The sequence below is a fragment of the Pelobates fuscus genome, chromosome 7 (genome assembly GCF_036172605.1).
Source record: "Pelobates fuscus isolate aPelFus1 chromosome 7, aPelFus1.pri, whole genome shotgun sequence".
Lineage (NCBI taxonomy): Eukaryota > Metazoa > Chordata > Amphibia > Anura > Pelobatidae > Pelobates > Pelobates fuscus.
Window position 1 is genome coordinate 32,483,045 of NC_086323.1, and position 19,651 is coordinate 32,502,695.

General features: G+C 41.0%; 1 protein-coding gene across 4 annotated transcripts; it reads right to left on the reverse strand.

Annotated features, from left to right (window-relative positions):
- Positions 1–1,654: 1,654 nt before the first annotated feature.
- SERBP1 (SERPINE1 mRNA binding protein 1) lies at positions 1,655–17,485 on the reverse strand. 4 transcript variants are annotated; one of them, XM_063427897.1, is made up of 9 exons: positions 17,106–17,484; positions 13,066–13,261; positions 11,308–11,451; positions 11,137–11,208; positions 9,243–9,317; positions 7,683–7,863; positions 7,419–7,448; positions 4,305–4,535; positions 1,655–4,109 (listed from the first exon to the last, which is right to left on the reverse strand). In XM_063427897.1, the coding sequence occupies exons 1-9, from the start codon at positions 17,368–17,370 to the stop codon at positions 4,050–4,052; spliced, it is 1,254 nt and encodes a 417-aa protein (XP_063283967.1). In that variant the 5' UTR covers positions 17,371–17,484; the 3' UTR covers positions 1,655–4,049. The 4 variants fall into 4 exon arrangements, with proteins under 4 accessions (XP_063283967.1, XP_063283966.1, XP_063283969.1 ...); XM_063427896.1 differs by having other exon boundaries at positions 11,137–11,223; positions 17,106–17,483; XM_063427899.1 differs by lacking the exon at positions 7,419–7,448 and having other exon boundaries at positions 17,106–17,485.
- Positions 17,486–19,651: the final 2,166 nt, after the last annotated feature.

Genomic DNA, 19,651 nt, shown 5'->3' on the forward strand with positions numbered 1-19,651 from the left:
CATGGGTTGATCTTCAACAAGTTAAACTAGCAGGAAGTAACAGGATCGGTTATCTGACAGCCATGGGGGTGTAAATGTATAAGTGCGCGATTTTCTATTAGGTCTCCACTTCGGAGAGAAGAGCAGAAATTGAAAGAAAAAACCAAACCAAAAAACAAATTCATTATAAAAGCACTTTGGCAAGCTGAATTGATTTATGGATCTGGAGAGTGCCTGTGATAATGTAAGAAACATTGAGGGCATGGTCTGTCCCTGCTACTTAATCAAAGCAAACTCAAATACCCCCTATAAAAGTCTACAATAAGTCAATAAAGACAGGAACAACAGAAAGCAGTTTCTTGCGGTTATTGTTACTACCGGCTTGCCCCTTTAAATTCTTTGATAAAGGGCTCTGTCCACAACTTAACCCCCAAAATGTTTACATTATTTTCTTTTCAGTTACATGCTCTGCCAGAAAAAGGCAAAGTCACAACCAACCCAGAAGTGGAGGAAGCCCTTTTTTTTTTTTTAAATAAAAACCACCATCAACACACTACAGTGGACCCTGCAATGGGATTTACTGGAGGGGGAGATAAGGAATTGTCATTCTCTAGAAGACAGATCCACTTTAATTATAGTCAGGGATGTTAACTAAATTCTTGATTTTAGAAAGTAAGGTGGGAATGGCAACACTGAGGCTAAAAACAGACAAGGCGGCAACTATAGAAGAGTTTAAGAATTTTCCCAAATCAGTCACGTCTGCCTCCATTATTCCATATGAATGTAGTTCCCTAGAATTTGAAGTTTGTTTAATAACCCTGTACTACGTTTTGAAAACACATTTGTGGTGCAATTCATTTCCAAGAGTTCTCAGAGTGTCTCTGTTCATAAATCCTAGATTTAGCACAATTTAATTGTACCGAATCCACTTACATTATGTTCATAATTCCAGAAATTACAAAAACATGCACCCTAAAAACATTTAATATGTAACAATGAGAAACCTGGATTAGCCATTAGAACTGTGAGCAGAGAATGGAAAACTAAAAATGTAATGCAAAGCACATAAATTTGGACATCTCAGGTTTCAGCTTTAGGCCTCGGACCAGCATTTATTAAGTCAAGGGTTCTCTAATGTCAGTGGGAATGAGATTATATGAAATGATTACACAGTAGTCTTATTTAAGCATTGAACATATGAATATGTAAAAATCCATACACGGACTTCTTATAAATACCTTACCTGGACTTCTATACACTGTCTGGGAATGGTTAATTATTCTCCAACACTGGTGTAAAATCTTAACCCTCAGGCTTCAGTGAGGCTACAGTTTTCCCTATTCTCTGACTGCTAGCAGAGCATAATAGGACATGTAGCCCAACAGTGCCTGATATGCCAAGACTGTACACCTCTGCTCTAAACAAATACAGGGTGCCCAATTCAAAAGGTGAACTTTCATGCTTGGGTTTAAGTCTTTTACATTGAATTTTGACTCAAAAAATATAAATTTAGCCTAGATAATTAGCCCAGATAAATGAGGGGGGGAATATATATTTTAACAATCAACATCTTGTTTTCGGCATGCAAGCACATATTAATAAGAAATACACCCCAAAAAAATATAAAGGAAAAAAAAAAAAGCTGCCATCATATTAACCTTCCACGAAACTAACAAAAGCATGAAAATTAACCTTTAATTCAATAAGCATCCACCAGACAGATAAGGTCACAGTTTTAGTTCACAAAGAAATGGATTGAAGAGGCAAATTTACAAACACAAGAGAAACAGCAGCAGTTTACTGATGGATATTGACCAATATCTCAAATTGCCTGTTGCCAAGAGCTAGGACTGTTGATAGATTTATTTTATTTTTATGTTTGTACCCTGCACAGTCACATGTGCATAAACACTTCTAATCAATCTTAAACCTGTATGGGAACTTAGCCAAAGGGAGGAGAGTTTGGAAAACTTAAACATTCCTAATAGGCTAGTACCATGAGATTTTAATACAGGTTCCAAAAATCTCAAACATAAACCAGACACAAGTCCGCAGAGCCAGCAAGGATCATCTATTTCAATATTGATTTAAAATGAATCAATTGCACATCAAGGTTCAAATTCCCACTGCGAAATTCAAATGCTTGTTTACGGTCAGGTGGAAAATGCAATTTCCTAAAATACTTATCAAGTGTATTTGTGATTGTCCCAAACCGAGCACAAACAATCCCCACAGACACAGGCAACTAAATTTGAGTCAGATGCTGAAAAAAATGTATTTTGTGAAGGCTTACTTCATTTATAGGTTAATGCACCAATGTGGTCACCGATGCCCCGGCTTGTAGTCCTAAAGTAAATTATTTGGAATAAAAATCGATCAAAAAAACAAACCATAAAATAAACTAGCCTGTTGAGGGGGGGAAAAAAAAACCAAAACAAACCACCAATCACACCAGATTCTGACATTCCGCAGAACGCAAGGTGGCAATTGTGGTTTTTGCATGTTTCAAATACTTTGTTGCCTCTTCTGTACAACTTTTATAAAAATAGGGCAATAATATTTATTTTTTTCAATTAACCTATGCAGATAAGAACCTACAAATTTAAAGCCTGCTAAAAAATGTAAAAAGAATATTAAATAAAAGCAGTATCTTCTAACACTGTAGACAACTGTTTTTTTTTCTTTTTTGATGTTTTGTTATTTTTTTTTTTCTCTTAGTTATCCTATTGTGTCTTGTAGTTTTTTTTTTGTTGTTTTTGTTTAAGTGGTAATGTTTACATCATAGGAACAATTTAAATAAGCTAAAAAGCCCAAAGGGAAGTGGGATTTGTATTACCACCCTTTAGGTGAGAAAACATTCATCTGTCAACCAGCCATCGAAGCCCAAAAGCTGAGATAGTAGACAAATTTCAAAGCAAAAAGGGGTTTGTTTTTACTTTCCAAGAAAACTGGTAACCTCCTATAATGATGTAGGTTATCCACCGTGACCATTAACCCTTCCCTAGTGCTCTTAAAAAACAAAATATTTATATATAATATGTCTCTTCATACAAGGATTGCAGCATATGGAACAGAATATTATGATCTTGTTTGGTATCTCAATTTTCCAGAAAGGGCCATAAAAAGAAAGGAACATTGTGATGGATGTACTACGTGTGATAAACTGCAGCAACATTCCAGGGAAAGTTGATCTTACGTGAAGTTTAACCCACTTTGAGGTTTTGTTTCTGTGACATTGTGCCGACGGAGAACGCAGGTTTGGGTGCTGAAGAAATACGCAGCACAAGTCTAGTTCAGGTGGCACAGAAGGTTCTGACAGTAACTCAGGGTAGGTTTGCAAACACACACAAGCATTGGCAGGTGAGGGTGGAGAATTGCTTCCCAAATTAGCAGTGTACCTGGAATTCGTGACACCCGATGAATGCCCAAGGATTGAGCAATTGCGCTCCTCCCCTGGCTGGCATTTAAAGGGTTGAGTGTTTAAAAATCTCCACAACCAAGGCGAAATTTATCTTCTCCCAAACAAAAGATTAGACGGCCAACAATTTTTTTTTTTTTTAAGCTGATTCAACTCTGCCAATTAAAGCTAGCCTTTCCCAAATATGCAGCTGTAAAGAGGAATTCTAAAAATGTTAAAGCAAGATTTACAGTTTGCAAATAAAACAAAAACCCCTCCTGTTTGTGGAGAATAAAAACACGGATGAAAATGAAAACTTTAACTGGTACACACTGTTCACACCTATATTTCAAGTTTGGAAACGCATATTTTCAAGCAGCAATACAAAAAAGTATTCATGAAGAATGCATAATCTCTGAAAAAATTATGAAAATGTCCCTGCTACCATTACATCTCTAATACAAAACTGGACTACCATATGAGTTTGCTTCTGCGTAGCAAGAGAAGTCCATTTTCAAAACAGATAAAATTCAGTCCATAGGTGTGAAAGGTATGACTGACAGTCTTGGGTTATTTTTTTTTTTCCTTAATTTGGAGGAGTTGTTTCAGGATCCTTAAGCATGCAAGCCTCGTAGAAGGGGCCTCAAGGGCACCAGGGTTGGACTCAGCCAGTTTACGCCAGAGCTGGGAAAGCTTCTGGGTCATCTACGTCAGGAGCAGAAGAATCGCTTGACTGAAAAAAAATAAAAAAAAAATAAAAAAAAGATAAACACTCATTAGTCGGAGATCACGGTTCTTCACAGTGCAACATGTGCCAATATGTTACCGCACATGAATGGACAATATGCAGGAGAAAACACTGGAAACAAAAGAATGTACATGCCAACTTATACTGAGGGTTAGTTTTAGGCAGTTTTATCAAGTTTACCTGGTAAGTCTTCCCGACGCGCCTTGGCTCAGTGAAGTTGTTTTCTAAAGGCGTTACCTTGTCAATTTTCCCTCCACGGCTTGGCCTTGCACCGCGGCCACGACCACCCCGGCCGCCTCGGCCACCTCGGCCAGGCCGGCCAAGATCGCCAAAGTTGATCTCAAGTTGTGAAGTGATATCATTTGCAGGCTTACGGAAGTGATGGTCAAAAGCATCAGACTCCGCGTGAACCTGGAACCAAAATATGAGAACGTTTTTTGTGCCGATGCAATGAACACAAAAAGACAGCACACAAAGCCAGAGAACTGCAGGTTCGCACTTAGGGAAAAGGTAATTTCAGAAAAACATTTCTAAAAGGAAGATAATTGCACACTAACTGATTAAGCGGAAACCAAATGATTTATTCTGCAACCAAAGTAGAGTTTTTAAAAAGAATTAAACTTTAAGTGTACATTTTCTGATGCAGGCACAGAGACGAACAAAAATTGTGCATTATTTAAGGGGGGGGGGGGGGGGGGGAGGGGTTAATTACAAGCCAAAGTTAGAATGCTCTAGTAATTTGTTCAGCCTTGGGTTACACATATGAGCACACAATGCAATAGGTGTCATTGCAAGCAGATGGGCTTGATATGCTCATGGGCTGTCCTCAAATATCTACAGAATACAAATAAGCAAAGGTGCAATATTATGCAAGGGTGGTGGGCAAAAGCAGGAAAAACCAAACACAGCACCAGGTATTAAGTAGAACTGAGCAACTGCAGAATAGTGTTGACAGGAAAAGAAGGAACGGCACAGGATGTGAAGTATGAGGGAAGAGGAAATAGACCAATTTACAGAGGGCACTCATATTACTACTACAGCTTATTTAGTGGATATGGTTTTAAATCTATGTGTACTGTCCTTTGGTTTTCAGCAAACCTTGGATAGGAGACTGGGATAGAGTGAGCACATGAGTCTCAGCAAATCATTACAGTCTAAAGATTAGTGTAATAGATTACAACGATGGCTGCAGAGAGACCCCTTTTGTTAAAAGATTCAAATGAGCCTTGGAGTGCACCTCCTACAATAGGTTTGACAGCACTAGACATCCAGATGTTTCTGCATCTTTCTCAGACATGTTACTATTAACTGCAACAGAACTGTTCTCACAAATACATTTACGCATATTAATCTTGACAGAGTGAGGGCAAAAATAAATCAAATAAGACTTCATTCTATAATCTTCTGAATCAAACACATGGTTAGGGAAATTGTAAAGGTCTCAAGCTCTCGAGTCACATGATGCAAAACAAATTGCTTTCAAGGTACAAAACCAACGAGGACAAACTGAACCATGCTTGTAGTTGGACGTTTCGGTGCTCTATTTGTTTGCTCTTCAGCTGTCTATAACAACCAGCATTACCTATCAGCCCTCCAAGAGTTAAAGGGGAACTGTCACTTCTTTGAAGAATTTACAATTAAAGATTGACCAAACTAAACAATCCATTTCAGACAGGGGGGGGGGGGGGGCATTGCATATTTGGAATAATATATAGATGCATTTGGGCTTATGTGTACTCTAGTTATTGCTGCTCCCCAGTAGTAGGAGTTATAACAAAGGGCATCATTTGTGTATTTGTAACATGGCTGTGCAATACAAGACAGTGCTGATGACAACCCCATGCATATTTTATTTTTATTTATTTTTCTTTAATCGGCACAGTCACCCCCCACCTGAAAATGTAGTAATATAACGATAGAACCTTTATGAAATACTGATGACAGAGTTGGAATTTCAGTGAAATTCTAACTCAGTTAAGAGACAGAGAAAGTAGTGAGCACTTTGTCTCTTTCTCCTCTGCCTGACTTTCAGACTCTAGGCAGATTTTGCCTTTTAGCAGAATGCAACAAGGTGATTTTTGTTTGTGTAGAACACATCCAAGAGGTGTGCCTTGACAGGGCAGGTGAGCCTTTACATTAATTGCCATTGGAGTGGTAGTAAATACCTCCCGTTATTTAGACTTCTTTCTATGCATTTGGGCTAATGTATACTGTAGCCATGGCTGTGAGTCCATGGAAAAATATGAATCTATATTTCTTCTCTGTATGTTTTCTATACGCGGACGGAAGAATGAGTGACTTAGATGAAAGAGGTTTGGAGTTCTATGCTTATTTCACCTCACAAATACAGGTCTATTAAATAAAAGGGATAAGTACACAATATTAAAAACGTTAAGAAGTGACAGCTCCTGTTTAAATGGGGGTGGGAGTAGATAGAATACTGAGCCTGTTCAAACAGACACCGGGGTCATCTGTGGGCCAATACACCAACCACCATATAACTACAAGTTTTTCAAATTCTGTGAAAAGGGACACTATCATGAATATTTTAACATTGTGAGAGATAGTTACTCTTAAAGGGACACTATAGGCACCACAACAACTTTAACTTAATGAAGCAGTTTTTATGTATAGACCATGTCCACATAGTCTCACTGCACAATTCTCTGACCTAAATCACTTTGTTTATACAGCCCTAATCAAACCTCTCTGCATGTGACTTGAAGTCTCCATACACAGAGACTTGGATCTTAGAGAGATCTATGGTTTATTGCTCAATCTGTTTAGTTTAGAAACATTTTTTTTTAAACTCCTGCTCTGTTAATAGCCATCTAGATTCTGCAGGAGACTCCTGTGTGTGATTGAAGTTCAATTTACAGAGCAAGAGGAAAAACATCTAAAGCAAGCTTACATCTGAAATTGAAAACATTTCTTCGTGCAATCTGTCTCTGCCGGAGGTGGTGTGGCTAGGGCTGCATAAACAGAAACAAAAACTATATACCTCCTAAATGACAGAACTGTCCAGAGGGACTGCAGGGGCTTGACCTACACACCACAACTGCTTCATTAAGCTAGAGTTGAATTGGTGTCCAATGCCCCTTTAATGAAGCCTCATTGACAAAGCTTAGAGATGCCCACGGGGAACCAATAGTGCATGTCTTAGGGATAAATTCTATTAGATCAAGGCATTCCACTGGTCACAGCAAAGCAGTAAGTTTTGAATAGGTATTCTTAGCCAAGAAAAGTAGAAATCTAAACACAAGCAAATTTTTAAGAAGACGGTCATAAACTTACAATTGTTTGCAAGCTGTCATCTACATTGATCTGAAAAATATTTTATAACAGGATTGTATTTAAGAAATGAATATAAAAAATAAATAAAATCAAATTCAATCATGTTAGTGTCCCCTTAAAAAAAATACACAACCATTTACAGACTAGTCACACCTTTCTAATTTGTTAAACAAGTAACTATTACTGCCATTTGATTAAAACAAAAGTTTAATTTTACCAACCAAACATGGTGTTAAAAAGTCAAAACAGCAGAATTAAAGTTACCTCTTCACTCTTTGACTTGTGAAGGACAAATCCCTTTTTCCATTGGCCGTCAGCGCCTTCATTTGGTTTCCGGATGTTAAATTCAACTTTTGCGCGTTCCTTATCTTGCATCGCCTTCCATTCATCCAAAGTCATTTCCTTAGGACCCTCTTCCTTGGGCCCTTCGCCTGCCTCGTTTTCCCTAGAAGCAAAAAAAAAAAAGCATAATACATTTCTATATATGTAGAAAGGTTTGCAAGGTTTGTTCCATTTAGCAGACCATTTTTAAAACATTTTTCATACTTCATGTGTCAGGTATACATATAGAATTATCAATATTCGAAGAAAGCCATTTCTGTCCTTTAAAAAAAATTAATTATATTTAAAAGGACACTATAGTCACATGGACAACTACATCTTAATGTAGTTGTTCTGGTGAGTATAATCATTATATGCAGGCATTTTAATGCAAACACTTTTCAGAGAAAAGACAGTGTTTACATTGCCCATAGGGACATCTCAAAGTGGCCACTCTTCAGATGGCCACTGGAGGTGCTTCCTGGCTCAGTGCTGCACAGTAGGCAGCTCTGCCATTCAGGGTCAATTGGACAATTGCTTCTATCCTTAACCCCTTAAGGACCAAACTTCTGGAATAAAAGGGAATCATGACATGTCACACGTCATGTGTCCTTAAGGGGTTAAAGAGCTAAAGAAATTCCACTAGTCAATAGAGACTCTTTCTGGGGCAGTGCTGCAAAGTGTGCAGCACTGACGTTCAACATCTCCATGCTCATTGATTCAATACACCTCTTTTAAAGAGATGCTGATTGGCCAGGGCTGCATTTGGCTGCGTCCTTCCCCCACCTTCTTAGCGGATATCATCAGAATCTACAATCTCAACCAATCCTTTCCAAGGTGATTGGCTGAGATTATCAATTTTGTTGATGTCAACCAAGAAGGCATATCGGGGGTGGGACCAGACGTGAAGCGCTGCATAGGGAGCTTAAAAAAATAAATTAAAAAAATGGCGAGTAAATAACCTTTCTTACTTGAGGTAAGGGGGGGCAGGGTCGACCACCTAAACGGTGGTTTTAGAACTAGTGTCAGGAATACAGGTTTGTGTTCCTGACACTATAGTGCCCCATTAAGCATTCTGGTGTGAGAAGAATTAATGAACCATGAATTCTGATTCACTAATTCTCCCATGATTTCATGAACACTAGCAAAATGTTATAAGGTACATGCAAATGTGTGCATCAGTAATAACTGCCATTACCTGGTTCACTTGGCGATGATATGTTTATCTTTTTTAGTAGAAGATATACAAGCAGGAATGCTGCTCACAGATCCACCTTATGTTTTTTGCTACAACAGTAACCCGATTAACATACAGTTTTCCCAATTTCCAAATAATGGAGGAGAAATTTTTTTTTTTTTTTTTTAAATGATGGTTTTTACATATAACAAGTGGGTGGGGATAGGGTTTGTGACAGACGATAACTAAACAGATTGAGAGTTAATAGACAAGTAACAAGATTTATTTTACCATCTTTACAAAATGAGACCGGAGTTAATACTTACTTGTTTTCAGAGTCGACAACTGGTTGTTCCTCTGCTTCAGGGGCTTCCTCAGTGACGGTGCTTTGGTCCAATTCACTAAAAATGGAGACAAAAGGATGGTAAGTAATAGAGTATTACTTTGTTTAGAATAAGGGGCAAGACACCACTTTAAAGCAACACCGTAACTTCATGTTTACATGAATATCAACTCATTATGAAAGATTCAGATTACATTGGCATTTTACTGAATTATACAAAACAAAGCCTATAATTTGAATTGCAAGGTTGGAGTGTTGAGCCAGGAATCAGTCTTCCTCTGCAGTCTCCCATCAACTGTGCTTCTTGCTCCAAAGCACCCTCCCATCCTCTGGTACATTCAGATCACTTTATACCCTCACTTTGCTGCCTTGTCTACCCATCAGGTATATGTTGGCGCAATATAAAATCTTTATCAAATACTAAAGACGGTTTGAAATTATACATTGACAAAGGAGCAACCTAAAACCGTAGCTGTATTTTGTCCTTCAAATAAATGGTTGTAGCACTGTTGGTGCACCCTGCATTTGGTTGTGTTGCCCTCATTTTTCTTACTGACTGTAGCTCAGGCAGGGTAAGCTAAGCAGTTAGAGGTGCATACAGCACAGAGTGAATTATTTTTTTACACAGCTATTACAGGTACTGAGGTTACCTTTATGCAGCTAAAATATAAAATACAAAAGTAAGAATTACTATTACTTTGTAGTATGTATTTTTTCCAACACCTGTCCAAAAAACGAAAACCCTACATGTGAGAGCCGACGAGCCCAGTCTCCTCCTCAGACAGTTTTGTACTCTCGCGCAGCGCTGACATCAGCTCCTGGCAGATGAATCACCTCGATTGAAAAGGATTTTGCAATAGAAAATGACAGTGGCTTTGTGGGACAGGTTCAGGTAACAACTACCTTATCCTGCACCATTAGGAGTAAAGGAGTCACTATGTGGGGTCTATGCATAATATCCAGACACCAGAAGGTAATAGAGCTGCTTTAAAAGGACTCTTCCATAAAAAATACTTTATTTCAATGCGGGCTGGCGTACCTGGATGAGGCTTAGCTTAAAGGGACACTAAGCACCCAGACCTGTCCCACCTCTCTTTACCCTGCAATAGTAATTATTGCCAATTACAATCAAGGGTTAACGCCATCTCTAGTGGCTGTCTATCAGACAGCCACTAGAGGGCATCCTGGTTTGAAATGGACCTTTGGTCCGTTCTGACGCTGGGCATCCTCACGCGCTGCACGAGGACCTCCAGCGTCACATTGCCACGCATGCAAATTAGGTCTCCCTCGTCGACATCAGAAAACGTGACATCGGCGCTGGATTCAGATAAGTCACTGAAGGTGTGCGAGGGAGGGTGGCATTGTAGGATTCTAAAGGGCCAGGAAAACGGCTGTTTTCCTGCCACTATAGAATCCCTTTAAGATGTTAAACGATTGGAGAGAAAGATGCTGATCAATGATTCCCTTCTCTGCTTAGTATAATGGCTCAACAGAAGAGACAGGATATGCTGACAGGCATCCAAAAGGAGTACCCAAAGTATGAAACCATTCAAAAATGTTTTTTACACTTTGATGTAAGACTACATCCATGGACTGCAAAAATAAAAACGACTTCATGAAGATGTCCCTTTAAATAATTTAAACTGCAGAAGAACAGAAACTGTGGCAGATTTTAATTAAGTGTCACGATTTCCCTATAAGACCTCAGCATAACAAGCAATAGAAACGCTTCAAAGTCACAATTATACTCGTGCAAATGATAAAGACAGAATAATCTCATTCACAAAATGATAGGATTTTAAAAAAAAAAAAAATTAAAAAAAAATAATATATATATATATATATATATATAAAATAAAAATTTTATTTACACCAACCTCATCTCATCCTTAACATTTCCCCAGTTGTGTTGTCCACTGCCACCACGCTTATCCTCATGCTTCGGGCCACTAAAATGTGAAGAACTAACCAAAATGAGTTATATGGTCAGTGTGTGGAAGTTTTGGGGAAAACAGAACAAAAAAAACAACAGAAGAGCATAAACTTACGCTCTGTCACTGCCACTATGTCTGTCAAATTCACGTTTGCCACGGGAGTCAAAGCCATCTCCTCTGCCCAACCCACGTCCGCGTCCACCACGTCCTCTTCCTCCAGGGCCGCCACGTCCACGAACAGGTCGTTCAATGATGGGTCTAAAATTGATGGGAAAATATAGATACATGAAACCAGATAAACAATTTGTTATTTAATAAGACACAATTTGTTCCACTACATCAATAATAAATGGGGAAAACCAAGCAACATGACCATTACAGCTCACTGTAGGGTTTGTGGAACGTTTCTCCCAACCCCATGTTTCTGTCAAATCTTTTGAACAGAGAACAGTGCATAGCACCTAAAGCCAAGATCTTTACCTTCTCAGAAAAATTAAATGAAACTTCAGCCTTATCTGTCTTAACAGGGAGAGCAGCGATGGTCTCCAAGTGCAAGGAAAACTGCACCCCACACACTCTTTGGACCAAAAATCCAACATGATCAGAATAGCAGGTGAAGGACTGTGTTTGGGTGCTGAACAGAACCTCATTGTTAAACATCTTAAAAATTGACAGAAAAAAAACACACACAATACAGGACCACACCCAGAACCACTGTGCCATAACCATTTCAATTAGCTAAATTAGTAATAGTGCCTAGCGTGTCTTTTTAAAGAGCCACGCCAAACACATGCAGATTAGTTTTTCTGATGTGTTATTTAGAGGACCACTCCCGCCAGGTTCTGTAAAAAGAGACAGCTAAAAGATGAAGAAAAAAAATTAAAATAATCGCTAGAACCAGCAAGTAGTCACATAACCTTACTTCAAAAGTTATATAAAAAGAAAAGTTAAAGGGATCCTATAGTGCCAGAAAAACAAACCCATTTTCCTGGCACTATAGGCTCTTGGAGAGCCCTCTCCCTCAGCACTGAAGCTACTTACCTTAATCCTGCACCGGGCTACCTCGGCACTGGTGACCTCTCCTCCCCCGTCAGCTCTTGAGTTAAACCAGAGGGGTGCGCATGCATTCAAACCCGCCCATAGGAAAGCATTACTCAATGCTTTCCTATGGGGATCTTGATGCTGGACTCCGTGTAAATCGCAAAAGCGGCCTCTAGTGGCTGTCAAGGAGAAAGCCACTAGAGACTGCATTAACCCTGCAGTGTAAACTTAGCAGTTCCTTTGAAACAGCTATGTTTTCAGCTGCAAGGTTAAAACTAGGGAGACCTTTATAAATTATCATTGCAGTAGTTTTATGCATTAAAAGTTTTACTTAGACAAAATTAGCTTGGTTTTGCTCCAACACTGCAGTGTATCCACAAGCCGACAGTCTAGACAGCCCTTGAAATCATTGAACTGCTGTTTTATGCATGTGTGGTTTTAAGACCAGCAGGTGTAAACAGTCTCATTAATTCCCCCACCTATACAACATTATAGTTTTCGGGTATACCACTGGCGCATTAAGCCCTTCCCATAGGAAAGCATTGCCTCGGCTTTTCTGTGTGTTTTTTTCTGACGCTGGACTCCGTTCTAGTAAGTGCCTCCAGTAGTGGTTTTACATTGCAGGATTAAGTGCGACAGGGACACTGCACCCAGACCACTTCAATGAGATGACGTGGTCCAAGTGCCACTAGTATACCTTTAAATGTAGTAATTGAGTTGCAAAGAGACTTTCCTTCCTAAAACATAAGGAGTGGACTATGCCCAGTTAATTTAATAATATGAAAATGTAAAAGCATGCTACCAACATTAAGCAATTGCAATAAGACTTGCCTATCCACAGAGAATTCTCCAGCTTCACCCTTCTCTTCAACTGGCTTTTCAAAGCGGCGTTCACGGGGAGGCCGTCTGTCTGTCTGTCTCCTGTCGATGGGCTTCCCTTCGCCCTGTGGGGCTTGTGGAGCCTGCTGCTGAGGTGCCTGCTGTTGTGGTTGTTGCTGGTCAGGCCTTCTGCCAACCCTCCTGATACCTGAGCAGATATTGAAGAGAAACATATAAACATGCAGGGCAAGGAGCATGACTGACTCCTAGGGGGGAAAGGGTGTATTGCAAGTGTGTAATCCAATTCTAATGTACTCCACACAATTGTAAAAACATACGATTCTTTATATTGGTGCGCAATTCTGCTTTTAAAACCTCTGTTCCGAAAAATCTAAATGCACATTCACAATATGTTTTAACCAATTCCATAATAAACCTTTTTTTTTTTAATAAATACACAATGTGACCATTTACAACAAATTACACTATTAAAAAAAAATTACTTCAAAAGGTAAATTTAACTATAGACACTGTGTGGGGCAGCAGATACAGGTGTTTGATGCTATAATTTAGTAGTACTATTAAAGGGACACTAGTCACCTGAACAACTTTAGCTTAATGAAGCAGTTTTACTGTATAGAACATGCCCCTGCAGCCTCACTGCTCAATCCTCTGCCATTTAGGAGTTAAATCCCTTTGTTTATGAACCCTAGTCACACCTCCCTGCATGTGACTTGCACAGCCTTCCATAAACACTTCCTGTGAAGAGAGCCCTATTTAGGCTTAATTAAGATTTTTTTTTTATCCCCTGCTATCTTAATAGCTTGCTATACCCTACAAGAGCCTCCTGTATGCGATTAAAGTTCAATTTAGAGATTGAGATACAATTATTTAAGGTAAATTACATCTGTTTGAAAGTGAAATCAGTTTTTTTTTTTTCATGCAGGCTCTGTCAATCATAGCCAGGGGAGGTGTGGCTAGCCTAGGGCTGCATAAACAGCAACAAAGTGATTTAACTCCTAAATGACAGTGAATTGAGCAGTGCAATTGCAGGGGAATGATCTATACACTAAAACTGCTTTATTTAGCTAAAGTAATTTAGGTGACTATAGTGTTCCTTTAAGTTAGATAACAAGTGTAACAGTAACCAACTGACACTTATAGATTTGAAAAAGAAAATAGGACCTTTTTTCTTTACTATAACCAGTCAAACCCTAAGAGGTAAAAACTTCCAAGTTAGACTGTCTATCACATAGTTAGCACGTGGGATCTCTGAATTTCTGCCCAGCAGCCAATCACATTATAGATGGCATTCTAACATGAAGAGATATTGGCACTGCCTCACTTTCACTGACTAGCAGGGCGTTCTGAGTGACAGCACATCCTGGCCCCCTCTCTAAGCGTAGCAGCAGAAGATGCAGGCTCTGTACTACTACTGCTGCTGAACAAGCTGACAACACCTGCTGAAAGTGCAGTATAAGGGGGATTAACTACTGCTACCCATGCCAATCAATGCTTGCAGCCACTTTATGCAGAGATTTGAAGGAGAGTAGAAAAGAAATTTAAACACGTACACACACCAAAACTCAAACAGCAGCTCAACCTAATAACTGTATCACACCCCCAGCATACAATTATTTGCTTAAAAACGATGCCTGGGTGTGGTCACAAAAAGAAGCTGACTCTGGGAAAAAAAACACACAACTGTAGAATGAGCAATAGAACCCGCCCCCAGCAATCACCAACACACTGGTAACAAGTGAACACAGGCCAGCGGCCACGATCGAGGGACACTAAACGCTCTGAATGTAAAGAAATGTTTTAAAGTAAAGATTTACAACAATGGAGGTTTGGACTGTGAAGTTAATTCGTTTGTAAGCTTATTGGAGCTTTTCCAGTAAAGCCAGGTTTTACGTCTATGTATGTATTAAAGCAATTTCAATTATCTCAGGAACGATTAAGTGCTCTTGTGCCATTTAAACCCTAAAAAGTCTTGTGCACGTGTTCACATGAGAACTCACTATCTGCTCTATTTATATCTACTTAAAGGGCAAAGTGTGTTTTCTAGGGGTTCCGTCACAGACCATTACAGACTTCCCTACTGCATAAGAGATTCCCCACTTGTTGCAAAGCACCAACTCACACCGAGAAACGTGGTGTTATTCTACAAATTACCGGTAGGATATTTGATGAGCGAGGTTGAGGATTCAGAACTTCTAATATTTTTGTTATGCAGGGTTCAGTAACATACTTTTACCATTCTGTCACGTGGTCCAAGTCTACTTAACCCCTTAAGGACACATGACATGTCATGATTCCCTTTTATTCCAGAAGTTTGGTCCTTAAGGGGTTAATTAACTATGGGTGCTATTGAATGTAAGACATGAACTGGCCGACTACTGGCATCTGAAAAATCCTTATTTCTGATTTTTATTTTACACACCAAAAAAAAATAAAAAACACACTTGTTAAAACTTTTTGTCACCCTGACTAGCGAAAGGGCCTGGAAAACAGCGACAGGTCTGTTTGAGAGCGTATAAAATCTTGTTTTTGGATCTGACCTGCAGCACTAGTCACACAGATCACCAGCATGCAATGACCAACTAGATAAGGGATAGGCAACCCTTTTCACTCCAGATAGTTGTGGACTACATCCCCCATAATGCTTACACACATAGTGCTGGCAAAGCATCATGGGAGGCGTAGTCCAAAACATCTGCAGTGAAAAGGGTTGCCTGTGCCTGGACTAGATGCTAGTCGATTTTATCTACTCTAAGAGGACCCCAAAATGGCAAGATTCTATTAAAAACTAGAAAACGCAGAGACACTTCATATAAGGATTACACTACACAACCGACATTCACCTAATCTGTCATACATGTTGGCAACAAAGTTAATATCGTGATAAACTCCAGCATACCCATAAGGATCACTTAGGACAGCCTACATTGTGCCATGAGAGTAGTGATCTCTTTGGACACACAATATAATGAACAACAAGGTGACAGGAGGACCCTACTACAATCAAAGGGTATATACTCAAAGAACCCCCTCCCCCCCAAATAAAAACCCTGTAAGTAATATCAGGACAATGCACCTTGACTGTGTATAGCCTGCCCTGTTACGGGTTCTATAAAGCACGGAGTGACAATTCATAGGGAATTTTACATTCAAGGCTAGAGAAGCCGAATTGAGAGCATAGTTAGTTTGGCTATTTTGGCCTTAAAACTAAACTCCCTTTGAATTCTAACATTAGTAAATAACCATCTTAGAATCCTAAAATGATTCTATACAATCCCACCCTCAGTGAGGTCAGTGACCAGCTTGGGAAGGTATTTACTATCCTGTGAAGTGGGGAGACCAGGCACAGTGATTGGGGCCAAAATAGTCTAAACAGAAAGCAGAGCTTACTGAGAGGCTGGGGCCTAGAGCGAGCTATTCGCGGAGATACCTAGAAACCCCCAGCGTTCTCCTGGTATTTAAATCCCCCACCCCTATATACCGGTTAGGGGGGCCCCAGTGCCCGGTTTAGGGGTGAGGACCCCCCGTTACCCCTATATACCGGTTAGGGGGCCCCCAGTGCCCGGTTTAGGGGTGAGGACCCCCGTTACCCCTATATACCGATTAGGGGACCCCCAGTGCCCGGTTTAGGGGCGAGGGCCGTGTGCGCGTGTTGTGACAGCCCCGGCCCCTCCCCCTCCTGTCAGCACGTGGTCGGCGGCCGATCTCCCGCCACAGCCTCTCCCCGGTGACAGGACCACGTGCGAGGGCGAACCTCCCTGTCAGCGGTCACCTCACCCGACAGGGCAGCCCGGGAACACACACCCCCCTCGCCCACTATCCCGGGCCCAGCACGGCCGGCTCTCGGTATGGGCCCCTGGCTGCCCCGCTCCCGGGGGCCCCTGTCAGACCCGGGGACCGTGTGTATCGGGGTGCGGGGGAGCCCCGTGTCCCGCGCTCTCTGTCTGTACCCCCGGCTGTCCTCCTTCCCCGGGCCCCCCGCTCCAAGCAAGCCGGGCCCCCCGCTCCCAGCCAGCCCTCCCCCGGCTCACCCTCCTTCTTGAGCGCCACCGGCGGTGGGGTGTCCTCCTTCTTCTCGGGCAGCGGGTTCTTGCGCTCCTTCTGGGACTCCTTGCGGAGCTGCTTGGCGGCCTGAGCCGCGGTCTTGCCTGATCCCTGGCCGGGGCCCGCGGGGCCCTCCTTCTTCTTGTTCTCGGCCGCCTTCAGGACCTCGAACGGGTCGGATTCATCGTCAAATAGCTGGTCGAACCGGTTGGTGACCACGCAGCCGAAGCCTTCCTGCAGGTGCCCGGGCATGATGGCCCCTCCAGCGGTGGATGTTCCTCGGATTGTGCGAGGCCGGAGCGCTAAGCTCGCTGCTAGTAAACCCAAAGATGGCTGGGAAAGAGGCCGTCTTCTCTTCCGGCGCGATAGACATCCGGGACATCGGCGCGGGGTACGCCGGGACGTGTAGGCAGAGCACGCAGGAAGTTAATGCTACGGAGTGCCTGATGGGACTACACATCCCGGCATGCTCCGCGGCCGCATTGTCCAGGCCTGCACTGTGTTGTGCTGCGTGCTGTCACTAAGGGCTGTGCGCAGAGACAGGGCAGACTGGGGAGGCAGCATGGGAGGAGGGGGGGCAATATGGGGGAGCTCACCATTTGTCAGGGGAACCCCAAAAAATAAAGACAATCTGGGGGAGCTTGATAAAAGGGGTGAGATACAAGAATGGCCCCACCTACTCCTGGGTACATTTTAATTTAAGGGAGAAGGCAATCTGGGGGAGCTCACCATGTGTCAGGGGAACCCCAAAAAATTAATAAATCTGGGGGAGCTTGATAAAGGGGGTGAGATATAAGAATGGCCCCACCTACTCCTGATTACATTTTAATTTAAGGGAGAAGGCAATCTGGGGGAGCTCACCATGTGTCAGGGGAGAAAATAGAAACATATTTGGGGTCTTGATAAGGGGTGCGATATTAGAATGGTCCCACCTAATCCTGGGTACTTTCTAATTAATTTATTTAGTAATAATATCTTGTTGTTATCACGCATGGTTAACAGCGCTGCGGAATATGTGGGTGCTTTATAAATGCCAGTAATAAATATATAAATTTGTTCAGTTGGTTAATTGTGCCAATAAATCTATTCCTGAAGCTATTCAGGTGCTTCCATTTTGGGGCCTCCAATTGGGGCTAAATAGAGGCAAATTGAAAGTTGATATAAATTTGTGGCTCAAAGGATTCCCCCCCTCCCCCTCTGAAGGTGTGACCATTTAGGCAATGATGCTGCAATCAATTTTAGATACAGGGTTGTTCATTCAAGTGTGAATTGACATGCATTTAAAGTGGATTTAAAATGTTTAGGCCAAAGTATATGCTCTCATTTGAAGGCCTAACAATTTCAGATTTAGTGTGATGGTCTGGAACTGAAAGTAAATTTCTAATCGCAAAACATCTCAAAGTGTCAGGGTTATTCAATAAAGTGTAAATTGATGAGGATTCAACTCGTACTAAAAAAAAAGTATCAGAACGTATCACATTAAAGAACAAAATGGCTGAAGTGGGGGGGGAAAAATCTTCAATTTGGCCTAAGATTAGGAAGTCAATTTGAATTCCTGACAGCTATCAACTTAACTGTGACATTTATGCCTCTAGTTTGGCCTGGATATGAAATTCACACACCTGGTTATTTAGTAAAATGAGAATTTGGGGGAATTCAAAGTGAATATAAAAATTTAAGGCCAGAGTAGCTGGACTGGAAAATTCTCCAAGCCAGCTATGCTCCCAGTTTGACTATTTAGGTCTCAAATCTGAATTCCTGACAATTCGCAGTTTAGTAAGTCTGTAAACCATTGCAGATGTACTCTGTGCAGAGAATTAATGGACAGCTTGATGTACAAAATAAAGGTAAGATACTTGTTTATCATGGACAATAGCAACTGTGAGGAAGGCTAAACTTGATGGGCGCAAGTCTCTTTTTTAGCTATGTAACTCTGTAACTCACCTCTACTGATCTAGCTTGCCAAATGGCTCACTGGAAATTAGCCACAACCAATTTTCTTTTTAGAGGAGATATTCTCTACTAGATTTTAAAGGGTGTCCTCTGGGCTAAGAGAACAAATTTGATATGGCAGCAAATCGTAAATGGAAAAATGGGGTAAGGAACAGGATTTTATTTATAATTTTCTACCAACACCTAAAGACAGCTGTGTCAAGTAGGAAGTTACTTTTACCAAATTAAACATATTGTGGAACAAAGGTAGTAACTTTAGTATTTTCATTAAAGTGCAGAAGTGGCAGGCTTGGACGGACAGAGTCCTGATACTGCTGAAGCACTCGGTAGTGTTTTAGATTGGTGTGTAAGATGTCTGGTACAAATCAAACTGTTAGTGAATTTTGCAATGTATCCTAGGGTACAGCTACAGTACAATAAAGATAGCCTTTTAAACCTAATGATGTTCATTCGTAGCCACTCTGTTAATAAAAATCCCATTCCAAAATAACAGACGGAACTGCTGCCTTGATGAACATACAAACTGAGGTTGTTGAGCTAATCAAGAGGGCATTTAACCCCTTAAGGACACATGACGTGC

What these genes read in the sequence shown, in the direction of transcription:
- SERBP1 (XM_063427896.1), bottom strand. Translation starts at nt 17,370, where the DNA reads ATGCCCGGGCACCTGCAGGAAGGCTTCGGCTGCGTGGTCACCAACCGG. An exon ending in GGTGGCGCTCAAGAAGGAGG is followed by an intron (nt 13,262 to 17,105) that starts GTGAGCCGGGGG and finishes ATATCTGCTCAG; the next exon opens with GTATCAGGAGGGTTGGCAGA. An exon ending in ATGACAGCTTGCAAACAATT is followed by an intron (nt 4,536 to 7,418) that starts GTAAGTTTATGA and finishes TTTTGGTTCCAG; the next exon opens with GTTCACGCGGAGTCTGATGC.